The sequence below is a fragment of the Electrophorus electricus genome, chromosome 20 (genome assembly GCF_013358815.1).
Source record: "Electrophorus electricus isolate fEleEle1 chromosome 20, fEleEle1.pri, whole genome shotgun sequence".
In the NCBI taxonomy this organism is placed as follows: domain Eukaryota; kingdom Metazoa; phylum Chordata; class Actinopteri; order Gymnotiformes; family Gymnotidae; genus Electrophorus; species Electrophorus electricus.
Window position 1 is genome coordinate 14,218,161 of NC_049554.1, and position 25,134 is coordinate 14,243,294.

General features: G+C 42.0%; 4 protein-coding genes across 5 annotated transcripts; 1 reads left to right on the forward strand and 3 right to left on the reverse strand.

The window, feature by feature from the left end:
- The first annotated feature begins 357 nt into the window (after positions 1-357).
- Positions 358-2,518, forward strand: si:dkey-245f22.3 (uncharacterized protein LOC492819 homolog). The gene is made up of 4 exons (XM_035520447.1): positions 358-462; positions 559-684; positions 815-1,084; positions 1,368-2,518. The coding sequence occupies exons 1-4, from the start codon at positions 405-407 to the stop codon at positions 1,679-1,681; spliced, it is 768 nt and encodes a 255-aa protein (XP_035376340.1). The 5' UTR covers positions 358-404; the 3' UTR covers positions 1,682-2,518.
- A 102-nt stretch (positions 2,519-2,620) lies between these two features.
- tfe3b (transcription factor binding to IGHM enhancer 3b) lies at positions 2,621-11,233 on the reverse strand. 2 transcript variants are annotated; one of them, XM_027024761.2, is made up of 9 exons: positions 10,897-11,233; positions 9,021-9,256; positions 8,661-8,885; positions 7,974-8,069; positions 5,759-5,870; positions 5,523-5,579; positions 5,346-5,421; positions 5,022-5,169; positions 2,621-4,676 (listed from the first exon to the last, which is right to left on the reverse strand). In XM_027024761.2, the coding sequence occupies exons 2-9, from the start codon at positions 9,210-9,212 to the stop codon at positions 4,227-4,229; spliced, it is 1,356 nt and encodes a 451-aa protein (XP_026880562.2). In that variant the 5' UTR covers positions 9,213-9,256; positions 10,897-11,233; the 3' UTR covers positions 2,621-4,226. The 2 variants fall into 2 exon arrangements, with proteins under 2 accessions (XP_026880562.2, XP_026880553.2); XM_027024752.2 differs by having other exon boundaries at positions 9,021-9,259.
- Positions 11,234-11,291: 58 nt separating this feature from the next.
- On the reverse strand, positions 11,292-15,985 carry gnl3l (guanine nucleotide binding protein-like 3 (nucleolar)-like). Its single transcript, XM_027024740.2, has 15 exons — positions 15,915-15,985; positions 15,762-15,802; positions 15,415-15,528; positions 15,135-15,251; positions 14,684-14,767; positions 14,430-14,565; positions 14,168-14,271; positions 13,848-13,992; positions 13,647-13,734; positions 13,380-13,557; positions 12,940-13,082; positions 12,345-12,481; positions 12,042-12,202; positions 11,706-11,880; positions 11,292-11,476 (listed from the first exon to the last, which is right to left on the reverse strand). Exons 1-15 carry the CDS (start codon positions 15,925-15,927, stop codon positions 11,409-11,411), a joined length of 1,704 nt encoding a protein of 567 aa, XP_026880541.2. The 5' UTR covers positions 15,928-15,985; the 3' UTR covers positions 11,292-11,408.
- A 2,312-nt stretch (positions 15,986-18,297) lies between these two features.
- Positions 18,298-20,554, reverse strand: LOC113586567 (red-sensitive opsin). Its single transcript, XM_027024774.2, has 6 exons — positions 20,452-20,554; positions 19,699-19,995; positions 19,382-19,550; positions 19,097-19,262; positions 18,764-19,003; positions 18,298-18,627 (listed from the first exon to the last, which is right to left on the reverse strand). Exons 1-6 carry the CDS (start codon positions 20,552-20,554, stop codon positions 18,526-18,528), a joined length of 1,077 nt encoding a protein of 358 aa, XP_026880575.1. The 3' UTR covers positions 18,298-18,525.
- Positions 20,555-25,134: the final 4,580 nt, after the last annotated feature.

The window sequence follows — 25,134 nt, forward strand, 5'->3', positions numbered from 1 at the left end:
AATATGTTTGCTAAATGGAACAGATTAATAATAGATTAATATCTGCTATTTAGCGCTTTATTGGTGCATTTCTACTTGGCCAAGTTCTCCGAATAATGAAAGGTTGTTTTGGCTGCGACCTTAAGATAGGAATACGAATCCATCTAAAGCCTTTGCTTGTAGTACGTTATTGACGTGTGTTTGCACTTTTGGAGTAATTTATCCGCGGAAAAAAAGCACCTCCTCTCCTTCTGCTCCTGTACTCGAGTCTTTCAGCTTATGTTCAGGAATTGGCAACGCTTCTCTGTTCACACTCTGCATTTCAACACCGTGATATTCCAGTGGTCTTGAGAGGGTCTGGAAGCATGGCTACTGAACTACTGGAAGGATGTGACAAGCATCTCAGTGAATTAAAATCCCCTTTCATGAAAGATGACCTCGGTATACCTGCAGACATCTCTGAATCAGCGGTACTGAGCAGCAGTAAGAGCACAGGAGGAGTGCTTCATTCAAAAATGTTTTTAAGGGAATGTTCCTGAGGCTTCAGCTTAATATGATAGTTTTCTTTCTCTTTCACAGGACCGTCAGCAAGGGAGTGTGACGGAGTTGGCCCCGGAGACAGCAAGCTCTCTCCAAATGACAATGCCTCTGGCATGGAAAACTGCCTAATTCATCCTCAGACCACTTCAAAATCTCTTCCTTTGGGTAAGTCAGAAACAATTTAGAACAGCGTGTTCTCATCCCATCTGGCCAATATTCTGGAGCTAGTAAAGATGTGTGTGTGTGTGTGTGTGTCTGTGCATTTTTATTTCATTATTTATTTTTTCATTATCAGATTTAGTTTTTCAGAGCACAGAACCTCCAGTAGAGCAGAGGCTGCCTGTCTGGGCTGTACAGGAGCATGGGAAGGTTGGTGTCCATGGTAACCTTCCTGTCTGCATGCAGTTGTCTGCATCCACATGGCCTCAAGCTGCAATGTGGCCCACATGCAAGTCCTACAGGTTTCATCACCAGTGCCAGGAACTGCACTCCTGCTCCTCTGACTCGAAAACCCAACACAGCCTGAAGACAATCGCAGCTTACAACCACCAGGTGGCTGGTGATGGTGAGGTCCGATCTAATTCTAACTTCTTCGCGTTGATTGTGTGGTAGCCTACATCCAATTACAAGAGTGATCATTTTAAATAAAACATAAAAATAAAAAGTCTGTGGGGACCCCTCCCCCCTTTCCCGTAGCCCAGGGATGTCTGCTCCTGCTCTTAACACATCAGCGTTAGGTGATCAGAGACTCTAGAATGCTGATCATCAGGCTCATGTGTGCTTCCTTTCAAGCCTGGCACAAAACCAGGCTTTTATGCTGACTCATTTTCTTCTTACTTTTCTTCTAGACCTGTGTGCATCTTTTATGCTGGGCTGCCTGTTCTGTCAGCTTGAGGACTGTTTGGTTGCCATGGGAGACGGATGTCAACTCTGCATGGGTACCCTGTGCTCATCGCTGTGCTCTAAAGTGTGTTGCTGTGACCCCTTCTCTCTACAGCCTTTTCTGGAAGAGTGTCCCAGCTGTGACCCAGCCAGCTGCCTCGATACCCACTGCTGCCTGTGCAGGGGACCCGGTGTGGACAACTCTGTATGTGATTTATGTCTTCATGCAACTGAATGTCTGGATTTAGGCATGGAGGTGTCTCAGCTCCTTTTCCACTGAAGCCCTGTGTAGTATGCATCACAGCAGTCGGTGAATGACGGATCGTTAAGTGAATCTAATCTTGGGGGGGACGGTGAGAAGCATACAAGTCCACTATGGGAAGACCTATGGGCATGTTAACATGTGTAACAGGTACTTAGCCTGTTAACAGCATCTTCAGTGCGACAGAACTTGATCTCCTCAGAAACTAACTGAAACTGTTCCCCGTCTTCATTGCGTATTTATTTTATTCCGGTGATTTGCCACACTGACGGTCCTTAACTCATTTATTTGTGCTACCAGCAGTCTAGGTTTCAAATATGAGCTTTTGTATGTGTAGCATTAGTGATATTGAGCAGCAGGCTAGACAGGAGACAGGAGAGAATGGGCCCCACAGCAAAAGAGCTTTGTAAGACTTATTTTACATGGTTTTATTCACCTGGCAATCATACTAATTCATGAGGTAAGCACCAGACAGAGCCCAGGTCTCAATATGGGTGTTATTGAAGACAACGGTTGCAACAAGTGCGTGTGCCAGTCTCACTGATACAATAAATGGTGACCCCTCATAGCATCCGTGAAGTCATTTTTATGAGCTGCTTTGAGTGAAAGCATGAACAACCCGTCCCCTGAGAGACATCAACTCCATTAGCCGCGGTAAGAGTGTGAGTGCTAAGAGTCTGGAAAGGGCTCTGAGATGTGGTAGAGAAAAGCATTAGCACTTAAGCGATGTAAGGCAGGACGGGGGAAGCACACATGGCAAGGCAGTTTCCCCTCTCGTCGTCTAAACTTTGTCCTTGAAATGACAACCAAAAAATTCAAACAATCGTCGCCCGCTGCAGCCTGCGTCCACTCAGAGGCATCTTGGTATTTAATACCAAAGATGTTTTGTAACAAAATGGCTGTACTGGCTCTGTCAAGTTAATCTTTTTTGGTTTAGCTAGAATCAAACACAAATGGTAAAAACAAATCATTTTTATTGTAATCTATAGTATTACTTTGTCGGTCCCAACCCACCAAAAACAAGTTTTAAAATATACTCCTTTCTAAATTTAAAATGTGTAAAATACACATTCTAAATAATCAAAGAATACAAAAAAAAAAAATCCCTTTCATTTCTCCAATACAAGACAGGTTTACACTGCAGCAAAGCATAATTTCAATATATTACTGTTATGATCATAATCAACGTTTCTAGAAGCCATGGCGATGCAGGGCACGTCACGCCTCTATTGTATAGTGAGCTGCAATTTGCAACACAAATGTACAGATTGCATTGATTAGAAGTTAACCAAAGAGGCGCACCGCCTGGGGAGATGTTAACTGGAGTAGTGAGAAAACCAGTCCGAGCTATACAAGCATACAGTGCTACTGCTAGAAAACACAACTTCCTGCTGGGCAGTGCAAGAGCTACTCCCATTCTGTGCCTCAGACATTAGAAAATACAAAAATGAAATTAATATCACAGGGTTCAAGTCTATGCAGATCAAATCCATTTTACAAACATTATAAACATTCTACAATCATAAATGTAACTATCTGTACAAAGTACACATACACTTTTGTACTTTTTTCCCCCCATAAATGTACGTTTTCTGTTTGTTTATCCATAAATGTAGCCAATGATATTCCTGATCATGACTAAAAGGCACAAGCATGGGTATGGCTTACTGCTGGGTGTCCAGAGAGGAACAGCTTGCCTCAAACGGTCAGTATTCATCCCAATAAAGTCTCAAAGACTGAATTATTCCTACTGACTGCTGGTACAAGCACTCTAGCCAGAGGTAGGTTCTAAAGCAGACACAACGGAAAAAGCTGTCTGTGATGCATGAGAAATCAGACTTTAATTAGAAAATCGCTGCAATGCATAGAATGAAGAATCTGTTTTATGAAGTTGGAAACAGGCTATTGTGCATATATTTCCCTGTAAGCTAACAAGAACATGATAATGTAACCGTTCACGGGAGTTCCAAGTCCACTGAGAGAATTATTTAAACTGTACTAATGATGGGATATGCTGAACTTTCTGAACAAACAAGCATCTGACCTAAATTAGCATTTAATCTATTTCTCATAAAAGCTTAATCATTATTAGCTTTGCATTACTGGATCACTCTGCATCGGTCACTAGAACAATATTTAGCTGCAAAAACTCCCTTTGGTATAAACAACAACTGAACTCTTGGAGTGATCCACTTCTCATTTCCCAGTCCAATCATCTAAAACACGCACGCACACATTTTGAATATAGGGGAGATGTCAATACTTACATACATTTAACTGCTCTCAATATTGTCTACAAATCAAATAAATATACGCCAATTTTAGCAGAGGCATTTTTTTAAAGTTCTTTAAACAATTCATAAAAATGGCTGCAATACCTGACTGCTTAGAGTTAATTTTGCGGCGAGTAACCACATAACTGCTCACAAGTTGAAAGAACAAGTATCAGTTTGCATTTCACTAGACACCAAGGGAGAACAAGTCAGCATTTGCTGCTGAAAACTGGGGCGAGCTCCACATTCAACCTCCAAAGTCCTGACTACGCCCCCACCACGTCACCCTGTCACAAGTCCTCCTCCATGCTTAAGCTGCTCCGGCAGCTACTGGCCTTCGAGGCCTCCGGAGAGGCTGAGGACAGGACCGGGTCGGCCAGCCTTGTGAGGGATAGCGTGCAGCCCTCCTCCATGAGCATGTCGCCCAGGATAACGTCCGTGTACATGGCAGAGGCACCAGGGTCGTCCAACTCGCTGAAGGTCAACGTGCCCAGGTCCAGAGGGCCTTCCACGCCAGTTCCAGAGGGAGAGCCTGAGGCTGGTGGGGACAGGAAGGTGGAAGGGACGGTCTGTCCCAGAGCCCCATCCAAGCTCAGGGTGGCACGGCCATGGAGATGCGTGGGGGCGCTCGGCAGGGTCTGGCTGGCCAGTGTCTGCTGCTGAAGGAAGGCGTTGTCTGAACCGAGGCCTGGCGACATGGGCGTGGAGAGACCATGGAGCCGGGCCTGCATCTCTAACTCCTACACACACCCACCACCCATTAGCATCATTATTAGCATCACCATTATTATAGAAATATGTTTTTATATATTATTATTCTGAGCAATATGGCATTAATATTATTAATTTCAATAAACCATCACAGCAGACGTGTAACGAAGCCCATCACTTGTCGAGCCGTGCTCAGCTGTGTTCTGCTGCGACACCCTGTTAGATCATGTGGTCCACATTGCCTCAGGATCCAGCTTACCCACAGCCCTACAGAGCTTACGAGTTCAGCAAGACTGAGCTCCACCCGAACGTCCCGTTTCCTATGCTGGGACTTGGCCCCGCCCCGCTGGCCATCTGAGGAGGTAGAGGAGCACCTGAATGCGCATCAGGAGGGTGTGGTTGGCGTGCTCCAGTTTCTTCTGTTTCTGCTCCATGTCTTTGGCTCTCTGCTGCTCTTTCTGCAGTTTGCGTATGTAGTCCACAGATGCCTTCAGAATGGTGCCCTTATTCCAGCGTGTCTCCCTGCCAACACATACACAGTATTTTTATATATATATATATATATATATATATATATATATATATATATATATATATATTATTATTTTTTTAAATCATCATCAACATTAGCTTTTTTTTAAAATGCATTAATGAATCTTAAACAAATAAACATGTGAAAAGTAAAAGGTAAAACTCACGGGTCATTGGACTTGGGAATAAGTGCTCCCAGTTCCTTTATCCTGTCATTTATGTTAAACCTTCTCCTTCTTTCAACTGCATAGAGGGACATCACAATAATTAAAGCCCACAAAGAGAAACCCACAAAAGACACACAAGTGGACACTTCAAGGTGGGGAGGAAGGAGATGTGCTCACTGAGGTTATGGTTGTCTTTCTTCTGCCTCTCCTTCAGGACAGCCTTGGTTTCGGCATCTAAAACAAACAAAAACAAAACATTTGTAAATTGACTGCCAATTACACAACATGTAATAAAGATGACTTTATGCATAATACATTGGGCTATTTAGCATGCCAAACAGAACACAGCTCAGATGTCTGACATCAAATCAGAATATTCTGACAGTCGCAAGTTGAGTATTAAGGGTTATTACCGGATAATTCTGTTTTGATCTTGGGCAGATCTGCAGGGCAGGAATTGCTAACAGTGACAGCAGGGGTTGTTATGCCGGGACTGTTGTAGACTTCCAGCAGGTTGCCTGGCAGCTGGAGCAACAGAACAGCAAACATCTAAATCCACAGAAAACAACGGGGCTATCGTATGGGCCCGCAGAGGGGCTGGCTAACAGTCCAGGTATCTGAGTGCTGCTTAAAACAAGCCACTCTCAGAACATACACAGATCAGGGGTGGTAAGCACCAATCATTCAGTGACAAATGAGATTTTACTACTCATACAAAACTCTACAAATTACAGCATTACAAATCTCACTAATCCCAAGTATGGCATTTCAGATAATGTAGACCCCAATACGGGACCTTCTTACATAAGGCTCAACTGACCTTCAGTTTAGTACTTCTTCCTCTGAGAGTGAGAGTGCATTTGCTACTGAGAGGGAGACAGCATTTACCACCTGTCTCATTAGTGCGGTGCACAGACCCAACTGATGGGTTGGAGGGGCAGGAGATTATTCAGGCAACAACACTTGTGTGTGGGTTCACCGTTTGTTCAAGGTTAAAGACATGCCAAGCACAATGCGCACGACGCTAGTTGGCCGTCCATGAGCCGCCGCTGCACTCAAACTAACTCCAAACTAAGTCCAGCTGTATACTAACCTTTATCCATCACAGCCGTAGTGAATAATTTATTACCACAGCCAAAAATTTACTTTGCACAAAAGGGGCAAAAATGTTTTTTTAAAAGTGAGTGTGAAATGAAGTTTCAGTGGCACCATTTAGGGGATGTAATTAGTGTTGTCAATAAAGACAAAATTCAAGTGTGGGCAACCCAGTACAGAGATGACAACTGTTGCACTTTAGTACAACAGAATCTCTTACCATGAACATTCATATAAAACTTAAAAACAAAATTCTCAACTCCACAGGAAAAAGAATTTCTAGCAGCTTGTGCTACTAGATAATGGTTTATTAATAACCAATTCAAACCGAGTACTACACGTGTTGATTCGAAATATTGTCTTCTTCAATTTAATAGTGCTGAAAATTGTCACTATTATTGAACATGATTTTAAAGGACTAAAATGTTATATCAATATAATTTCTGTGTGGTTGGAAATGATGAACTCCCAGCAGTTTTACTTAAACTATGCATTACTGACTGGCATGACTGTCATATCAAATATGATCTGGATTTTACAATTGGCTTTTTTTCCTCCTCCCCCCCAAATAGCACAAATCTTACATGACATAAATATAAGTCAATCCACTTTCCGATAACCTGAGGATATATAACCTTATAAACAGCTGCGGGCTCGATGAGACCCACAGCCTCCATAACTTCATGTCATGGTCAGGCAAAGCTCTCTGTTCATGTAGGAAGTTATCAGCACCCCATAGCACTTGACAGCATGTTTGGCAGCTGTTCAATATAGCATCACATTCCTGAATGTGCCCTTCTTATATAACATTTATAGACACTAACTGTGCTACTGATGCCAGTAAATCCATGTAACCTGAATACTGATCTTAACTGCCACATTATTAATCGGGCGAGCCCTAGTTTTAAAGTACACCAAGATAAAATATGCTGAATATTTTTGTCTGTGCCAGTTTGCTACAGTTGCTGTTTGCAGGCATTAAAATACAACAGGCCCACAACATCCATTCAATAACCAAACATATCCTCAACAGACCTCCAAGCAAAATTACTACTACAGGTTTCTAAAGATAAGGCAAATCTAACTAAAAAAAGAAGGGTCCCCCCACCCCCAAGCAGAAATGTTCATTTCTCATCACTTCCTGGTTCTCTAGAACAGTTCCCCAGTTAGCTCTAGATGCCTTGTACATTGTGAGCGCACCAAATTTACTCAAAGATTTTTCTACCAACTTCTTTAAATCTATGCTTGCTTTCCTTTTTGTTTTTTTCCCCTGCAAACTCAAGCTGATAACTGCACAGTGTCTAAAACCCTGAAGTGAAACAAACAAATATTTCCCCATTTTCCATATATTCAGCTGCTATTGCCAAGCCCACAAAGTTTATTCACAAACTTTGTTCCAACTCTGTGACCCATCGGTGAATATCATGTCAACTTGAAAAAGATCTTACATTGCCGTCATGTTAAAAAAAATATGATGAATGAATCATATGTGACAAGAATATTCAAATTAATGCTTGATATCAAACAACTTACTGTATTTGGAAGTTGTAATCCGGAGTCTATCAGTGACATGATGTCATCATTGAAGCTGGATTCAAGGCTAATGATGTCATCAATTACATCATCAATCTGAGGAAAGATTCCAAAAAGAGGAAACAAAATAAATAAATAAATAAAAAATAATCACACATGACGGATTAAAAACTGGAATAAGAGAAAGAGGTTATTCGGAGAACATGAACGGTGGACTGCAGTGTCCTGGCCCTGCTGTATGGGTCCTGCTCTCAGCTATAGTGCAGTGTCTTCAAAACGGAGAGCGCTCAGAAGCAGGATTTGTGTGCCATCTGAAGGCAGGGATGATTAGGGTCCCTTTGTGATACATTACAGTACATAATGCCAGCAAGATGGGCAATGTAGCTTCACTGATACCCACTACATTATTAACAACTGGCAATTAGGGTAATATAGGCTCTGCGGATCATAAGAATAAACATTCAAACAGCATTCAGTGTCTTGGAGGCATCTGGAAAGCACTGAATGTCAGTGTTCTACCAGGGACACCATGCAGTGGGGTCCTCCCACCCTATTCCCTGACTCGCATACCTGACTGAGCTCATAAAAGCTATGATAACTACTTCACAAGTCGAATCAGGTATGTAGGACCAGGGCAAAACATACAGCTGTGCGGCGCCCAGGGCGTCCACTACAGGAATGTGGTACCTCCTCTTTGTTGGATCCCAGGTTGAGAAGTGCCATGGGGCTGTTTGGGGCACTGCTGGCAGAGGGTGCCACTTCTGGGGCAGAACTGGACTGTGGCAACGGTGAGACGTTAAGGGTCTGAGTGGCGGCTTTGGTGCCCAGGGTGGTGGAGAGGTACTGCTTCACTTGCTGGCGCTGAGCCTGCTGAATATGGTACTTGGTTGGGTTTTCCAGGGTAGTCTGCACCTACAGGAAAGGGAAGTTAAAAGTAAATATGAGTACACAAAACATTATTTAAAATTACCATCAATACTCTGGCACACAAAACGGGCAGACCAACCACAATGGAGACATGTGATAAACCCGCAAAAGGAAACCAACCTTCAGCACCTCCACAGGAACCTGTGCTGGGGGAGGGCGAGTACCGGTGGCAGGGACGGTGACCGAGATGGCAGGCGTGGTGTCTGGGGGGCGGAGGTGAGCAGCAGATGCCTGCTGCTGGGCCTCCCGCCGCTCCTGCTCCTGGGCCTGCTCCCGCATCAGCTGTTGCCGCAGCAACACACGTGATGTCATCTCTCCGCCCACCACGATGACACGTTAAACAAATAGGTGAGGACCTGCTAGAGAGACCAAGGAAGAGACAAAATGAACAACATGCTGTCAGTTCAGTGTGTGTGTCCCCCCCCCCCAGTGCAAAGGAATGTTATGTTAACGAGGGAAGGGACCGGCTGTTACTGAATCCACTGGGGGGGGGGGGGGGGGGGGTTTCAAATGTTCCCAATCAGGTATTTGCATGCTGTACAGTTTAGGTGGAGACACTGTCATTTTCATGATCCACTGAAAAATGCAATCACAGTTGCCATCTTCACCAAGTTGTTCATGAAGGTCAAGGATTGGCTTATTTTAAAAAACAAAAGCTGTATACAAACACCTCTGAAACAATATGAACACACTGAAAACAGAAATGTGCAGTCACAAAAAGTACTAATAGTGCTATTAACTAGCTAGTTTGTAATGTATTGGAAAACGGACATATCTAGAGATTTCTAAGAGTAACGGAACACAACTTTATGGACAATTTCTATCACTAAAGGGTTAAGGAGAAAGGCCATACAATTTGGCTGTCACTAAACTCAGACTGATGCGTGCAAAGTGAAATTCAATAGCCTCTAGACAAAAGGAAGTAGCGTAGTCAGTCTAACACTAACTTTTTACACGCACCCTCTATCTATCTATCTACACACACACACACACATATATCTATCTAGATAGATATAGATATCTGTCTCATCTGGAAACCTTGTGTAACACTGCAATTTTAGCAGACTGCTAAAATTGCAGTGAATCAACCATTTCACTACGAGTTATACCGTGTATGACTATGTACGTGACAAACCAAACTTGAATTACACAAGGTTTCCAGATGAATTTACAGGTCTATCTCTAGTTAGCTAGCTACGTTTTACTGCCGTACACTGCAGTTACTCACCTGTTTACATACATAACTACACACACACACCCCTGATCTCGCTAGCTACCTACTTTTACGGCTTGGCCCCCCAAAAACAGAAGTAGGATAACCTTAGCTAATATTAGCTACTAGATAGCTAGTAAATAACTAGCCGGCAGCAAGTAAAGCATTCCGTTGGAAAATAAAGTGCACATCTTTCACCAAGGTTTTACTGCTTAATAAACGGACATCTGCCTCAGACCAAACAACTGTTTCATGTCACCAATGCCAGATAGCTAAGCTAACCAACGCCAGCTAGTTTCCGATGACAGCCTGGGGAAAGTGCGAACATGAAGTTAATTTCCAAGGACTTGGACTCAGACAAACTAATAACCAACATGCATGTCCACAACGTTAACTTTACGCTGAAATATTTTAACTCCCAACTAACAGATTAAGTGGTCTGGTAAACATAGACAGAAGAGAAGTTCTGCTAGCGAACTCAGTTAACATAGGGAAGTTAGCTAGCTAGGCTAACTGACCTTTTCGCTAGTTGACCACTAGTATTAGCTACCAAAAGCGATGTACTATCATTTGTTTGCGATTTAATTGCGTCAAACGTGTGTCATTTCTATCATTAATATTAATAAGTCACTTGGCTCAGTTAAGTAGCTAGGTTCGCTAATACAGCTGGCCAACGCTAGTCACCAACCTGCTCCATGTCACCGTGTTTTTGCTGCACTCACACTTTGAAATCACAGAAATGAACGACTTCGTGTCTTAATTACACGTTTAAACTGGTCTTACCTTGACCTTTCTCGTCGATGCCGTGTTATCCAGCTTCTTTGGAAAGGTAAGAGGGGACGTTAGCCGAGCCGCCTAACCATCGGTTTCCTAGTGTTGACCGAGTTGACTAAGGTTGTCGGCCCTGGGCTCACGCCGGTTATACCCTAGCTAGTTAGTAGGATTTCACACTCGTGTGGCACTGTGGTTTCAATTATTGCGCCAGCGTGAGTTACGCGACCTAGAAACGTCTATAAAAAGAAACACGCACCTGACAGAAACACAACGCAAGGTGCGCAGTTGGGAAAACCCCAACTAGGAACCACTAGTTATTTTTAATCATCGCGCGCCCGCGCGCACACACACACTTTGTTTATATTGGTTTTTCCCCTTGGGCTCGTGTAGTAACTGTGCAGCAATCAGTAATAGGTTTTTATTGGCATTTAACACAATGTGCGCTATTTAAATATACATGCATAAGATATGTCTAATTAGCACAGAATGCAAAGACAACTCCAGCTTCATTTCTCCTAATTTCAGCTATCCAAAAAGGCAAAATTCATGGCTGATGTGAGGGAATCAGAGAGTTTGGTGGCAAGTTTGTCTGTGGAAAAAGTAGATGGAAACAAGCAACAAACCTTGAGCTGCTGGATGTTTCCAACAACATTAAAACCTTTATGGGTTGCTTGCATTCAGATTAATTGTTAGCCATCATGTCAGTTAAGTAGCTTTTAGAAAACCAGTTAGTCCACTTTGTGTGTGCTATACAGAAAGTCATTAAGTCTTGAGTGGTAAAATATAATTACATTAAATCATTATGTCTTGCGTGGTACCTGCTCGCTTTTGCTGCTTCTTTCGTTTCTTGTTGGCAGCCAGAAGAGCCTGGCCTTGTTGCAGTGGGTCAACTGTCAGGATGTCGCGCAAATCCACCGGCTTTGGAGCGAGCATCTCGGCTTCACTGCTGGGTTTTGCTTTTGCTGTCTTGAGCTCTACAGTCATGGGTCCAAACTTAAAAGAAGGCACGGATGAAAAAATGTGAGGCAGACTTCAGCTTTACCTACACCTTCTAATAGGATATAAATCCAGTGGCTCAATCTTGATTAAAGAAAGCATAAATATTTGCATTCAGAAACTCACGTAACGATTGGATAAACCATACACTGCCGTACCTCAGTATCTTCTTCTGCATCCATAGCCTCTGCCGTGTCTTGGAAATCTGTCCCCTGGGAGAACTCTTCCATGTCTAGCTCTTTTGGCTCTTCCTGATCTGCCTGGGTCATTCCTGACGCAGCCATGCAGAAGCCTATCTCGATATCTGCCGAGTTACATTCTGAAACAAACAAAAGGTGAAATGTATTGGATGGACTCACAATTTGTTCGAACATTTCAAACCTTCATTCTGTGCATTATGAGACTTAAACAAACAAACAAAAACAAACAAACAAACAAAACACTGAACGTGGATGTTATACCAGCTAATGTCTCCTGGTTGCCCTTCTCCAGTTCCTCCCAGTCAAACTCTTTGCCCATCTCGGCCATGATCTCGGCACTGACGTGTGTGGGGAGTGTGTGTGTTTCTGGAGGGTGTGTGAAGTAGCTGATGCGCCCTCTGGAAGCAAACAGAGGAAAACACTTCAGCTGCAGCTTGGCTTCACGACTCCTCATTCATCAGTAAAATGAAACCAGTTCAGCATTTCTACAGATAAACTGAAGCTCCTGGAATCCTTAACTGCTCTGGTACAGAACTGGTTTCACCGTGATGTGTCTACCAAACAAAACAAAACAAAACAAAAAAAAAGTAAAACTATTTAAACAAAATCTCAGTTTAGGGCACAAAAGCCGACAGGAGCCATGGGGTACACAAACTCAGCATGAAGCTCACCCCAATCACACCAGCTACTATTTACATACAACTGATGTAGAGAGGGCATAGACGCAGGTACGGTTTCTGAGCCAAAGCATAAGGCTTCCCCTTCCAGAAGATTCTGCTTCAGTTTTCACACCATCTCTTTGGAAATGCCAGGAGAGAACAACAGCTTGCGGATATCAACGTCCTCGTAAACCCACCCTGTCCAGTCCATGAGGACACTCTTGGCAGCCTTGTTGCCGTCAGGCAGTCCCCCTTTCTTGAGTTTGCCCTGGCGACGGGCAAGTAGGGCCAGGAACTCAAGAGCAGTGTGGAAATCTGGAACGCCGTAATGCTCCATGATCTAGCGATGGCAGAATTAACAGCAGACAGCAGCAAGGACTCAATCACTATGCCTGCGATAGGCTTTCTTTAGATTTTTAAAATATTGGTCTACTTTTGTACATGGGTTTGCAACATACTGATTTTTGCTGTGTGTGGGAGAGATCAGCGAGAGTTACTGAAACAGTGCTGCTTCACCGTTTAAATCTTCATCAAAATAATTTAGAGAGTAAAATTAACTTGATACTATTCCCTTCAATGAATCATAACGCTAATAATATTAGAAACGCTTTAGGTTTCATAAAATATATGTAGCTACCTGTTTTTTACTGCAGCGTTTTAAGATGGCTTCAACAGCTGGGACTGGGTCAACTAGTTGGTCAATCTTTATACAGTTCCGAAGGATCATAGCAGCATCGCTGGTTGATGTTGCCATGACAATACCAGGACAATCCAAAAGTTTGATGTGTTTGTCTAAATGAACCTCTTGGAGACACCTGAAAACAAAAACCTGAATTAAACAAAACTACTAAATATGAAAATTAAATACAATACTAACAACTACCACCAGTCAAGGTTTCCTTACTTTGTTACACCAGGGGTAGCTCCTACACTGCACGCTCGTGTCCGCTTCAAACTGTTAATCAAACTGCTTTTTCCAACATTAGGGAACCCTAAAACAATGCAAGACAATTAACACCAATCCTACCACTAAACTGCCAGCCTGACTTTACTGAATTAACCAAACGGACATCAAGGACTATATAAGACAGGATGTGGCCCTCACCGACCACGCCGACCGATATGGCAGTCTTGATGTCCTGGTTACGGCAGTAGTTTCCTAGCAGCTTCATGAGGCAGTCGGCCCCCACACACGCACTGCTGCCCAGTAGCTCGGGAGTGGCTTGGACCACAGGCACGTGGCTGCGTTTCTATGTAAAGGAGACCCAGACGTTTGCTGGTGCAAACAATACTGCGAAAAGGCCCAAAGAGCTGCAATTTCTCAAGTCATCTGTGCCACTCGAAAGCCTCTGTGCTGTTTAATTTAGCGGTTCAGTCATATCCCTACTGGCTTCTTCAGTCATGCCCCCACAAGAGCGTACTTACCAAGTTCCTGTTCTGCTGTTGGGTAGAAGCTTTGAAGGCTACAGTGGGGAATTCATTGCGAAGGTACTTGATCCATTTCTCCACAATGTCCTTAGACACCAAGTCTTGGAAAAATATAAATCCAAAGGATCTAACAACAATCCAAACTGCAGTTGTCTTATGAAACGAGTATCAAGATTCATAGTAAAAGGAATGTTTATGGCAAGTAAACGTTCATTGTTTAACCTGGAACATGCCTTACCTCCCTCTAGTTACAGCTTACCAATTTTGTTAAGAACAAGAATAATTTTCTTGTTCGTTCCACTCTGGACTACGGCCTGCTCAACCTGTGGACACCGACAGCCTAAAGGGTCTCTAGCATCCAAAACCTCCAAAATAACGTCTGCAGCTTCAATCACCTACTCAGACAAGAAAACAAAACTGTCTCAAATACAGCTAAATATGGACTCAGAAGCACATGAAGTAAGGTGAGCTCCTTACACCTGGGCAACACACAAACATGTAGTTGCCACTTACTTTTTTAAATTCTCTGTAGTATGCTTTCCTTGAATTCTCATTTTCAAAATTGACATGCTTCTCCAAATTTTGCATTTCCATTTCCTGCGTACACACACACACACATAGAGGAATTGAGATTGCACACATTCGAGTGAAGACAATAGTGTCGCTCCATGGGAAATGACTGGAGTTAGAACCTTATTTTGGTCATTACAGCTGCCAGAGCTACATCAGAAGTTACATGCTGTTTGCAAAGATCTTTCTGGCTGCCCTCTTTAAAAAACAAAACAAAAACAACCTTCTGCACTTTTTGTCATGGATCTGCAATTGTTTCATTTAAATGTCAATAATTCTGACTGAAATCATTTTTGCCATAATCCATGGGTGGATTAGGGTAAACGAATGATGGGACTATGTATCCTATGCTGAGAAGTTTCAAGAGTATAAAAGGTGCATGCTGGACACCAACCCTTTGTTCAAACTCTTTCTGGCGCTGCTGGATGTCTTTCTGGAAGCTATCAAGACTTCTCCTCTTCATGAGATCCCTCTGTCGGGACACACGTTGCCGCTCCTGTTGCTCTTCAAGCTGCAGAGTTCACAACACAGGCTACACATCTTATATACAGTTTGTCATTTAAAAGTACCCAAAAACCAAATAAGCTTGCAATCCCATTATGGCGACCTATATACGTGACTACAATGTGACAGAGCATCCCATTTCATCCAGATTCTGTGACTTTGCAGCCTACCCTCTGTTTTCTGAGTTCAGCCTGTTTCTGGCTGTGCTCTTTAAAGGCACGGACATTGGGTAAACCCGGATCTTTCCTTCCTCCTTGCACGTTGGTCTGTTGCCCGTCTTTAACCTTTATGGAGACACACAGTGGGCAACCACCATTCAGAACACCGCTTTTAATCATGATCCTGGGTTCCGTTGTCACAGACGCGAACTAAGTGAGCTTCATCTTATCTTAGTGTAATGGCTAGGCTTCAGCGTCTAATGTTGAAAAGCAACCAAAAAAGCAGCAGAATAATGTAAGGAAAGTCCACTCGTCTATTTAGTCCGAGGCTAGCAGCATTAGCGATAAGAGCTACGCACCTTCTTGCCACAAAAACCCAGTCGTTTCGCTCGCTTTTGTTCTGAAACAAGAAAACAAGAAAATAACTGACTTTATATCGTCTTTCTATTATGTCAAAAACTGACGTCAAATTACAGCAGACAAAAAAACAACTATAATAGTAGTTTACTCACTTGCTTTGGACATGTCCACACGCGTGTACGAAACAGAAGAACAGTGAAAACGCCAACCAACAAGCAAAGACATAATTCCAACATAAAAGTCTGCGAAAAAAGCAAGCTTATTTGTTTTATATATGGGTTTAAGTGTATTATATGTGATTGTAAATGTCTCCCTCTGTGACACTTAAACACACACTTAATCAATACCTTCCTCTCTCCTCTTCAGAAGGAGAATTTCAAGCAATGCGTTAGCGGCCTGCTTGAATACACTGATATGACAAGTGGAATATAATTTTTGTAAAACAAATCTTGTATAATATGGGTGCTAGAAGTCTAGTGACCAGAGTTTTTGATTTGTACTAGTTAATTTCATATTTTTAAAGATTACAACACCCTTCAAAAGAGACAATATAATAAAACAGTTAGGGATATCGCAAAGTCTGAAGAGATTTATTTTGTGATTGTGGGTTTAATCCCAAATGTTAAAATTATCCAAGATTACCTGCAATGGAAAGAAACAAACCTTCCACTTTAGTATATTATGTAGCACATTCATTTTCATCACCACAACCTTTTAAAAATAATAGCAACTGGTCTTGTCATGTTGACTTGCTTCATACTTCACAGTTCTCTCTAAACATGATAAAGTTCATTCTACATATCTCACATGTAAAAACAAAACAAGCAACCCCCCCCCCCCAAAAAAACCCACTGGAAGTACAACATGATGGAATTAATTATGTCCTATACTGAGAGTTTTTAGTTCCCTAAGATCAAAACCTGCGGTTAATGAGGTCTGTGTTTCTGGGTGGTTAGTTTTGGTTTGGTTTTTTTTGGGTTTTTTTTGTGGTGCTGCTATTGTTAGATGTAAGTCTAATGTTGTGTCATCACATGCCTCCTAGCAACAAAGATGGCATTTCCCCACACCCCTACTATTAAAAAAAAAAAAAGATAATCTATCCAAAATAAACAATTGGAGCTGTAATTGGTATTACAATGCATTTCTTTCCAGCACATTTTAAAACCCACGTAAATATGAAAAAGTCTACTTAGCAATGGGCTGAGCTAGACGCCATTACCTGTTGGGCTCTTTCTCTGTTCTGTGTATGGTTAGTCTCTCTGCTGCCCTTACTGATGGAGTTTGCAGCCACTACATTTACAGGTGGGGGGCAATTTATATCAGCCCTTCATAAAGATTAACCTTTATCTACTGAGTTAAGACCAGACTAGGATGGGAGGGGAGACCCTCAACAGTGTCATTAGTTCCCACAAATCTCCCAGCGATGTCCCACATTTCAAGACACTCAGTAGACTTTTATCCAAGTATACACATCCTAGGTGAAGTAGAAACCAGTGCTTTAGTTTCAGGTTAATCTTCCTTAGTTAAGAAGTGCTTTTAGTATCAGGACTCATCTTGCATCAGGAGCACAAGGGAAGTCTCATTTGATTGGCTGCTCTCATCAAGGGCCTGTCAGTAGCTGTAAGTAACCTTAAACCTCTAAATCCTGTGTAATGTGGGTTTTAGTACATGCATTTAAGACACAAGTGACAAAATAAGTTTATGTGCAAACATTTAATGGATTTTCACTCTTTAATCAATCAATTCTGACATTTTAATTCATAGATTAAGTTTTACACATAAAAGGTTACACATAAAAGGTTAAGATTATTTTTAAGGTATGCTGACATTTTTGTCTTAAATGGCTTGTGTCAAGGCATCCCAGCATTCTGATGTACATTTCCTGTCCCAGCTCTGCCCATGTTCTTGTCTTAGAGCTTCATGGTCCACACCTGTATTTAATTTTACTCCCATTAGGTCAGTGTATAAATGCCAGTTCCTTTTACTTACACGTTGTTGTGGTTTGTGGTTTCTGTGTGAGTGTGTGAGCTGGCTAATGTTCAACCTGCTTTTCCGGTCTCTGAATTTACCTACTGTGATGTGTGCCCCTGTGTTCCACCCCCTGACTGTCTCTGTGGGTGTGTTGTGTGGACTCAATCCAATGAAGCTCCTACATGTATCCTGCATCAGGTCCATCTTGCATCACTTTGACTTAACGAGATTTGGGGGTTGATCTCAGATTATATCTATTGCCTCGTATGGCTAAGGGGTCAGTAAGACATTAAGGGGTCAGTAAGTGTATAAATCAATGAAACCTCCCACTTCAGTGTATCATTTTGCTGCACATTTTATTTTAATCACAAAACAGTTTAACATAAAAAGTGTATGTTTTCTATTTTATTTTTTAAAAGTTTTTTTTAATTGCATATCTACTTAAAATAAAATGTTTTAAGATATTAATTACATAAATGCATTAAAAATAAATTTTTACAGCAAATTTTTTTTTTTGAATTATGGTTGGATTAACAACTTGTCATGATGGCTTGCTTCAAAGATCTTCTTTCTTTTAGAGATTATACAATGTAAAAATAATTTTTACAGATAGTTCTTACACCATTTCAGCAAATGTAGTGTTACATGATGCAGAACTCTTCTTACCAAACACTGACAGAATATCGGATTCCACTTCCTTAACAATTCTGGATGTTAAAGGAGAACATTCAGTAACAGGAAGAGCATGTCCACAGGTCCAACATTCTTTTGTTGTAAGGGGGATGAGGTGTTTTACGCAGGTGCGACGGAGGAGACCTCTGTCTTGGATGTAGAAGACACCTCAGAACCATCATCAACCTTCTTTCCAAAAAGCTGCATAATGCATGAGCGGAACTGCAAGGCAACGGAACACATGTAACAAACATCTGCGTCATAATGTACAAGAGGCGAATCAGTGAAAACTCAGGATGTTACAAAGCACCACAGACACTTGGGGATTAGCGAGAGAAGGTTGTGATGTGTTTGCTACCTGTCGGTTCATGAAGACATAGATAATGGGGTTGTAGATGGTGGCGCTTTTGGCAAAGTAGGCAGGCATGGACGCTGCCAGCGGATGGAAGGCATAGCCAGGGTTGGCGACTCCAAAGCAGACGAAGAAGGTGTAGGGTCCCCAGCAGAAAACATAAGCAGCAATCATGACGACCACCATCCTGCTCACTTCCTTCTCAGCTTTTTGTGTCGATTCGGATTCTTTCTGTTGTGCTGCCACCTGTCGGAGACAGATACATCAGTGTTCCCCGAGATCTGACGCGAATGGTGAATCGAGGAACGGTTTGGTCTCGTAAACCATGGGGACGCATACGGTGTGGATGGCGAACCACACGGCGGCGTAGCAGATGATGATGATGGTCAGGGGGATGATGCAACAGGTGACCATCAGCGTGATCATATAAGACTGGACTCCAGGATCTTCATTCCCACTGAACACATCAGGTCCGCAGGAGGTCTTCAGACCATGAGGCCAATACCTGAAAGAGCAAAAAATAATAGAGATCGTTTTATGTATCCTCCTAGCACCAGTTCCTGTTCTATTGCTAAATGTTCTCGGTTGAATGCCATTTTGATCACAACGTTGGCTTGATCTTACCTGCTCCAACCAAAAATAGGAGGAGCACACCAAAATGCAGACCAGACCCACGTGAAGACAATTCCAGCAATAGCCATTTTACTATCGAACTTCATATTTCCAAAAGGTTTGCATACCACCACCCATCTCTCAAACGAGATTACAGTCAGACACCACAGACCAGCGATACCTGAGGAATTGATCAGTGAGAGAGTTTCAAACTAGAGTACATGGAATCATTATACAACATTTGTGTGGCAGATAAAGTCTGCATTTCCATGGGGTGGATTTGCTGTTTTTCTCAGCACTTATTTATATCCTTGACTGCACCTACTTACCACACGTAGCAACCGTGAAACCCTCAAGAACACACATCGGGTGTCCAAGGATGAAGTAGCCAAAGAACTGGTTGCATACACTGATAGTACTGGCAATTAATGTCTCTGCGAGATCGGCAACAGCAAGGTTGACCAAGATCCAGTTAAGAGGATGGCGTAGTTTCTTGAATTTGACTGTGGCCACCAGCACCAGGCCATTGGTGAAGGTTGAGAGAACCACCACGAGGAACATCCACAGAGTAGCAACGTGATAAACCCATCTTGGGGCAATGTGGTAGTTGGGTCCCTCAAAGGGTCCTAAACATACAGTTAAATTTTCGGACAAGTTTTCAAGAAGCTATGCAAACTACAGAATAAACAAATTAGTTTTTTTTTTTTTTAACCAAAATTGATTGAGCAGCCACATTTCCTTCAGTTAAATCAGGTAACGGTGCTGTGTGATTTAAGACCAGAAGCTCTGATCTTCAACTCCACCCCAACCTCATCTCTGAACCAATCTCCCTGCTTTAACACACATTAATTGGCTGAAGAGTTGAGGAATGAGGTGAGCTCCCTCTATAGATCCATCGCTAGCTCTAGATCAGGGATTTTCAACTCCAGCCAACGCCCAGCAAAGTTTCGAGTTTTGCTTGCTCTAGCAAACCTGATCTAACTCTTTAAGGGCTCAGTGCTATGTCAATGAGTTGGATGGAATATGCGACTGGAGTTGACAGCCCTTCATCTAGACTAGTGTGTGCCAGACAGCAGTCTTACCTTTGGTGTTATTGGTGTTAGTGTATACGAAGACTGATTCCCGAGTTGTGTCATCGCCCCGCCGCCTGGCTGCAAACATTGCTTCTCCCCATTGGTCTGCCATCCTGAGGCAATTTTAAGGGACTTTCGGTCAGTGATCTGTTGTCTTACCTGGTTAGCCCTCCACCTGCTGTGACCTGTACTTTTGATGGTCCTCCCTATTCTGGTTTGCAGGCCTCTCTGCTCACTACGGCTAAACTGTACTGATGGATCTCCTTGTTTTTCCTGTGCACTTTTATACCCAAGCAGACGACACTAGGCGGAGTTCAGGGTTCCTGCCCACAGGGTCAGCGCCGGCATCTGTGCTACCATGAAGCCTATGGGAGTGCATTACTGGGAAGGAAAAAAGCAAAGGAAGAAGATGAGTGCAATTAAGATTCTATTGGCTTACAAAGATCTAAGCTGCTTTCCCTTCCTGAAAGTGGGATCGCTATGTTATGGGTGAAGTCTAAATATCATGGAATGGAGCTTTAGTCAAGCCCACTGGATTCCCATGCACAGATTAAACAGAGATGGGCTGGCGGTCTTTGAGGTGACCATATGTATTCCACAGCAATTATGTATTATGTCTACACTTCGTTGAGATGAAGTGAAGCATTTGAATAACATTTAGCTCTTATGGAGCTTTTATTTTGCTATTGGTGAAGCAGTTTTATGTGTTGCAAACAAAGCAATGAAAAACAACAGCCATTATGCTGTTGCCCTCTAAAGTACTTTGGCTCATTCACTTTTTTTTGTAAAGTCATCTATTTGTTTCAGGCCTGCATAACAACACATTTTATTTTTCATTCATTCACAGTTAATAAGAAAGCAAGATAATTGGTGAAATAGGAACATATACCTATTAATATTATAACTAGTGATGAATTCATAGTGATGAGTTCCCATACTTTAAGTTAGATGTGAAATATTAAGTTTATGAATCTTTAAGGCTTTGTTTCCAAATGCTAATCCATCCTAATCCCAGACCAAAGATCAATGTTCAGCTCAGAGTTCCCTCCTGACACACTTTATCCCTGTATGAAAAAACTTCAGTGTAGCCTTTGCATAACAGGTTTCATCACACCAAATAATATTTCTAATGCACCTGTAACTTGTCCATAGTGTTTACTGAACTGTGACAAACCTTAAGTGTCTGTTATACAAAGGTAGCTATTAGATACACATTTGGGGTACGTTTTGACTCAAATTGGCTTATTGGGACAGCTCAGGTGGCATATCTTCTGCACAACAGATCCTAATTGGTATTGAAACGATGGCAGTCATCCCTCCTTAATTCCTTAGAGGTGATGTTTCAGGATAAAGAGAATATCATTTCATCAACTTTTTTGGGTAGAAGGCAGATCTGGGAAAGCAGCTGCAAAGCAAGACATGAATGGTGGCTCTGGCAGAAATGATAGGGAACAGACTCTGTTGTGACAACCAACAAGCTAAATGCTTTTCTTCCCTGCCTTTGCTGTGGATTATGAGTGTCATGAAAATAAATGCATCACTAAAATGCCAACAGAAAACGTACTCCATATGTATTTTTCATTATAATAAATAGAGAGAATAATTTTGATAGGTTGTGTGCATTTTATTTTCATCAGAAGAGAACCTCAAGACATTGATTCATGTTGCTTTAATATACTTTACACTCCAATAGAATGAAATGCTTTTAGTTAACTTTGCAGTGCTTCCGAATTTAGGGTTTAGCTGGCACTAGAGACTGAAAAAACACCGATGCTCTATATATGCTTCATTGTAAATTATGTATAAATATTTTTAGATATATATCTAATACATTTTTGAGAGTAAACATTAAGCTACCCTCACCACACTTCCAATTCCCATGTCTGATAAGCTCATCAGTTACATCGCGTGATTCATATTTGCTCTTGTCAGGTTAAGGCGATGCAGACATATGTTAGAGTGAGACACATATAGGCCACAGTGAGTCCTGCGTACAATGCTGTCTCACATTTCTGCTGGTTCCAAAGCAGCTTACTTGGGCGTTTGGGGTGCGTGGTTGCCTTGCACACAGATCCTAATTACTATTGACAGGCGTGCAGGCCAAACCCCTCTAAGAGCTTGGGATTGATGGTTCAGGCTGGGGGAAGCAGGGTTTAACAGAAAACCTCCACAGGGTCATATTTAATCTCCTGCTACATTCTGCAATGGATTGCTCTCCCACTAACCCACTAAGGCTTTTGTCCGCTGCAACGAAAAGTGTAAAAGCGAAAGTTGAGGCTGACACCACAGAGCACCGTGGAGATCATGGCCTGATGGACATGGAGCCAGCATCAAGAGTGAGCGCAACCCCTAACCTCTCTTTTCATTCTTCACTCTTTGCTTGATTTAGCGTATACACAGGTTCTTCAGGTCTCTGTGGGTATCGTGCCTTGCTGTGTGAAAGATTAGAGTGGTTTATGGGGGTTATTGTGTCTTTTTGTGAGCCTTATGTTTTTCTTGTTTTCTTGCTTTATTTATGTAAGGCATCTGCCCTCCATGCTACAAACACATTACTGTCCATACAGCCTCGTGTAAACCCTGTTTGCGGTGTTCCCAAGTGCTAATACTTCAGAGACTGGAACAATGTACCCATCAGCTAAGTGTTAAATTCTACTCTATCAGAGTCTGACACTGTTTAGTTTGTTACAGAGGCATTACCAATTATTCTACTTCTCAGACACTAATCTATATGAATTAAGATAACTAGAAGCCAGTTTTGTAGCTACAGCTATCTACATTAAGCCAAACTCTAGCAGAGATAATGAGCCTACCTATTTTACATTGTAATTCCAGCCATACAGAGTTTTTCCTTTGTAATTTATCAATACATCTGAGGAAAATATTGATCTTTCTAAAGATTTTGCCTTTTGTCCAATGGGAGTATGCATTTACATTGTACATGTAACACCTATGTAGCATCTGTCCTAAGTTATCTGCAACTGACAATAATGATGGCTTTATTTCAACAATATTCCAACAATGACAAATTCATAAGTTTAAATTCATGTTTATTTTTATAGTGCTTTTTTATAGTGCTGTCAAAAAGCAGCTTTAGAGAAATCCTGTTTTAGAGAATCTGGGCGCAGGCCCCTAATGAGCTTGTCAAAGTGGCAGCGATGAGTAAAAAGCCCTTGAGAGAAAGAGGATGAAATAATGAGAGGAACCAAGACTGAGAAGAAACAAGACAGAGATGAACCAAGACCGAGAGGAACTCTCTCAAAAGGGAAATCCAATCCAAGACTCAAAAGGGGAATCCATTCACCTCTGGTCCACACTAGATGGCTAATGGCACATAATGAATTAAGTTGCTTTTACTTTTAACTTTAACTTTGTATAAAACTCTTAAGAGTAGCTAATAAGTCTTTATATATAATAAGCTGGAGGGTCTGTGGCGGTGGTGACATCCAGGAACAGTTTTTTATCTCTTTAGGGTCCATGGTGATCAGGCTGGTCTGACAGACAAGCAGATGAGCCAATCAGGTACAGCTGGAGGTTTCATGTTGAGCAGGATGGTCTGACAGACCTGTAGATGAACCAATCAGGGACAGCATGGTGGTCTGCAGGAACTGTCCTTCAGTCTTGCATCAGTGAGCAGTTCCATTTGAATGCTATAAATATATTCCTTTAAAAGACTGGATGTTAATTTGTGGTGGGAATTGTAAAAGGATTCTCTAAATAAATTATAAGGTAACAATATTCTGAATACTGCCTTTTCAAAATGTAACTAAATATCTTACAGATTCTTCGGTTTTGCAGTTTGAGTAAGCCTGTATATATTTATTACTCCATTACATTACAGACCTGACACTGTCACATCTCCAGAATGCAGGGTCTGCCTATGGTCTGAATTTCTGCAGACCAGCAGGACAAATGAGGTTTGCAGTCATAGGAATGTATAAGTTTTCGCAGTAGTAGCTCAGTGGTTAAAGTACTTGACTTGTAATTGGAAGGTTGCTGGTTCAAGCACCACCTCTATTGGGCCCTTGAGCAAGGCCCTTAACCCTCAATTGCTCAAGCTGTACTCAGTCATAATTGTAAGTCACTTTGGATAAAAACATCAGCTAAATGCCATAAATATAAACTCCTGCTGATGATTTTTCATCTTTCTGATGCTCCACCAAACACAAATGAAAGAAACTTTTATAAAGGCTAATAAACTTTGTTCCTGTCCCTCTGGAGTAACATACTACTGTGTACAAACATGTACATACTGTATGTGGGTGGTTTTCTGAACTCTAACTCAGTACTATATACTATGGGGTTCCTGTTTAGAGTTTCTACATGGATTTCCTTGTTCATTTCATGACCACTCACACATAAACACATACATGCACTCACGCATGTGTACATTCGTACATACATGGCAAACACATTGACACACACCATTTTTAATCTCCTTCTGTCTAGTTCAGATAATACCATCCGGCCAGCAGTCTGCTACTGTCTTAGTGGTTGTTAATCTGCCAGGCTTGCTGCTGAACTGGCTAATCGGGTCAGTTTCGCTTCTGTGGAATCAACTTGCTGAGGAATTCTCTCTTGAAGATGGAGACTGCATATGATGAAAGATATGATGAAAGCTTACAGTGAGGCCCAGAACATTTCAGTATTGTCAGCATAACACAGGAGCAACCTGCTGAAAGAACTCGACACAAA

Coding starts and splice junctions, on each gene's coding strand:
- gnl3l (XM_027024740.2), bottom strand. Junction 13,735..13,847: donor CATATCGGTCGGCGTGGTCG/GTGAGGGCCACA, acceptor GCATTGTTTTAG/GGTTCCCTAATGTTGGAAAA. Junction 12,482..12,939: donor GTCCTCATGGACTGGACAGG/GTGGGTTTACGA, acceptor GTTTGCTTCCAG/AGGGCGCATCAGCTACTTCA.
- tfe3b (XM_027024761.2), bottom strand. CDS start 9,212: ATGACATCACGTGTGTTGCTGCGGCAACAGCTGATGCGGGAGCAGGCC. Junction 5,580..5,758: donor GATCAAAACAGAATTATCCG/GTAATAACCCTT, acceptor TGTTTGTTTTAG/ATGCCGAAACCAAGGCTGTC. Junction 5,422..5,522: donor GAAAGACAACCATAACCTCA/GTGAGCACATCT, acceptor CCCTCTATGCAG/TTGAAAGAAGGAGAAGGTTT.
- LOC113586567 (XM_027024774.2), bottom strand. CDS start 20,554: ATGGCAGACCAATGGGGAGAAGCAATGTTTGCAGCCAGGCGGCGGGGC. Junction 19,996..20,451: donor TAACACCAATAACACCAAAG/GTAAGACTGCTG, acceptor CTGTATGTTTAG/GACCCTTTGAGGGACCCAAC. Junction 19,004..19,096: donor TGTGGTTCGCCATCCACACC/GTATGCGTCCCC, acceptor TGTCTCCGACAG/GTGGCAGCACAACAGAAAGA.
- si:dkey-245f22.3 (XM_035520447.1), top strand. CDS start 405: ATGAAAGATGACCTCGGTATACCTGCAGACATCTCTGAATCAGCGGTA. Junction 685..814: donor TTCAAAATCTCTTCCTTTGG/GTAAGTCAGAAA, acceptor TTTCATTATCAG/ATTTAGTTTTTCAGAGCACA. Junction 1,085..1,367: donor CCACCAGGTGGCTGGTGATG/GTGAGGTCCGAT, acceptor CTTTTCTTCTAG/ACCTGTGTGCATCTTTTATG.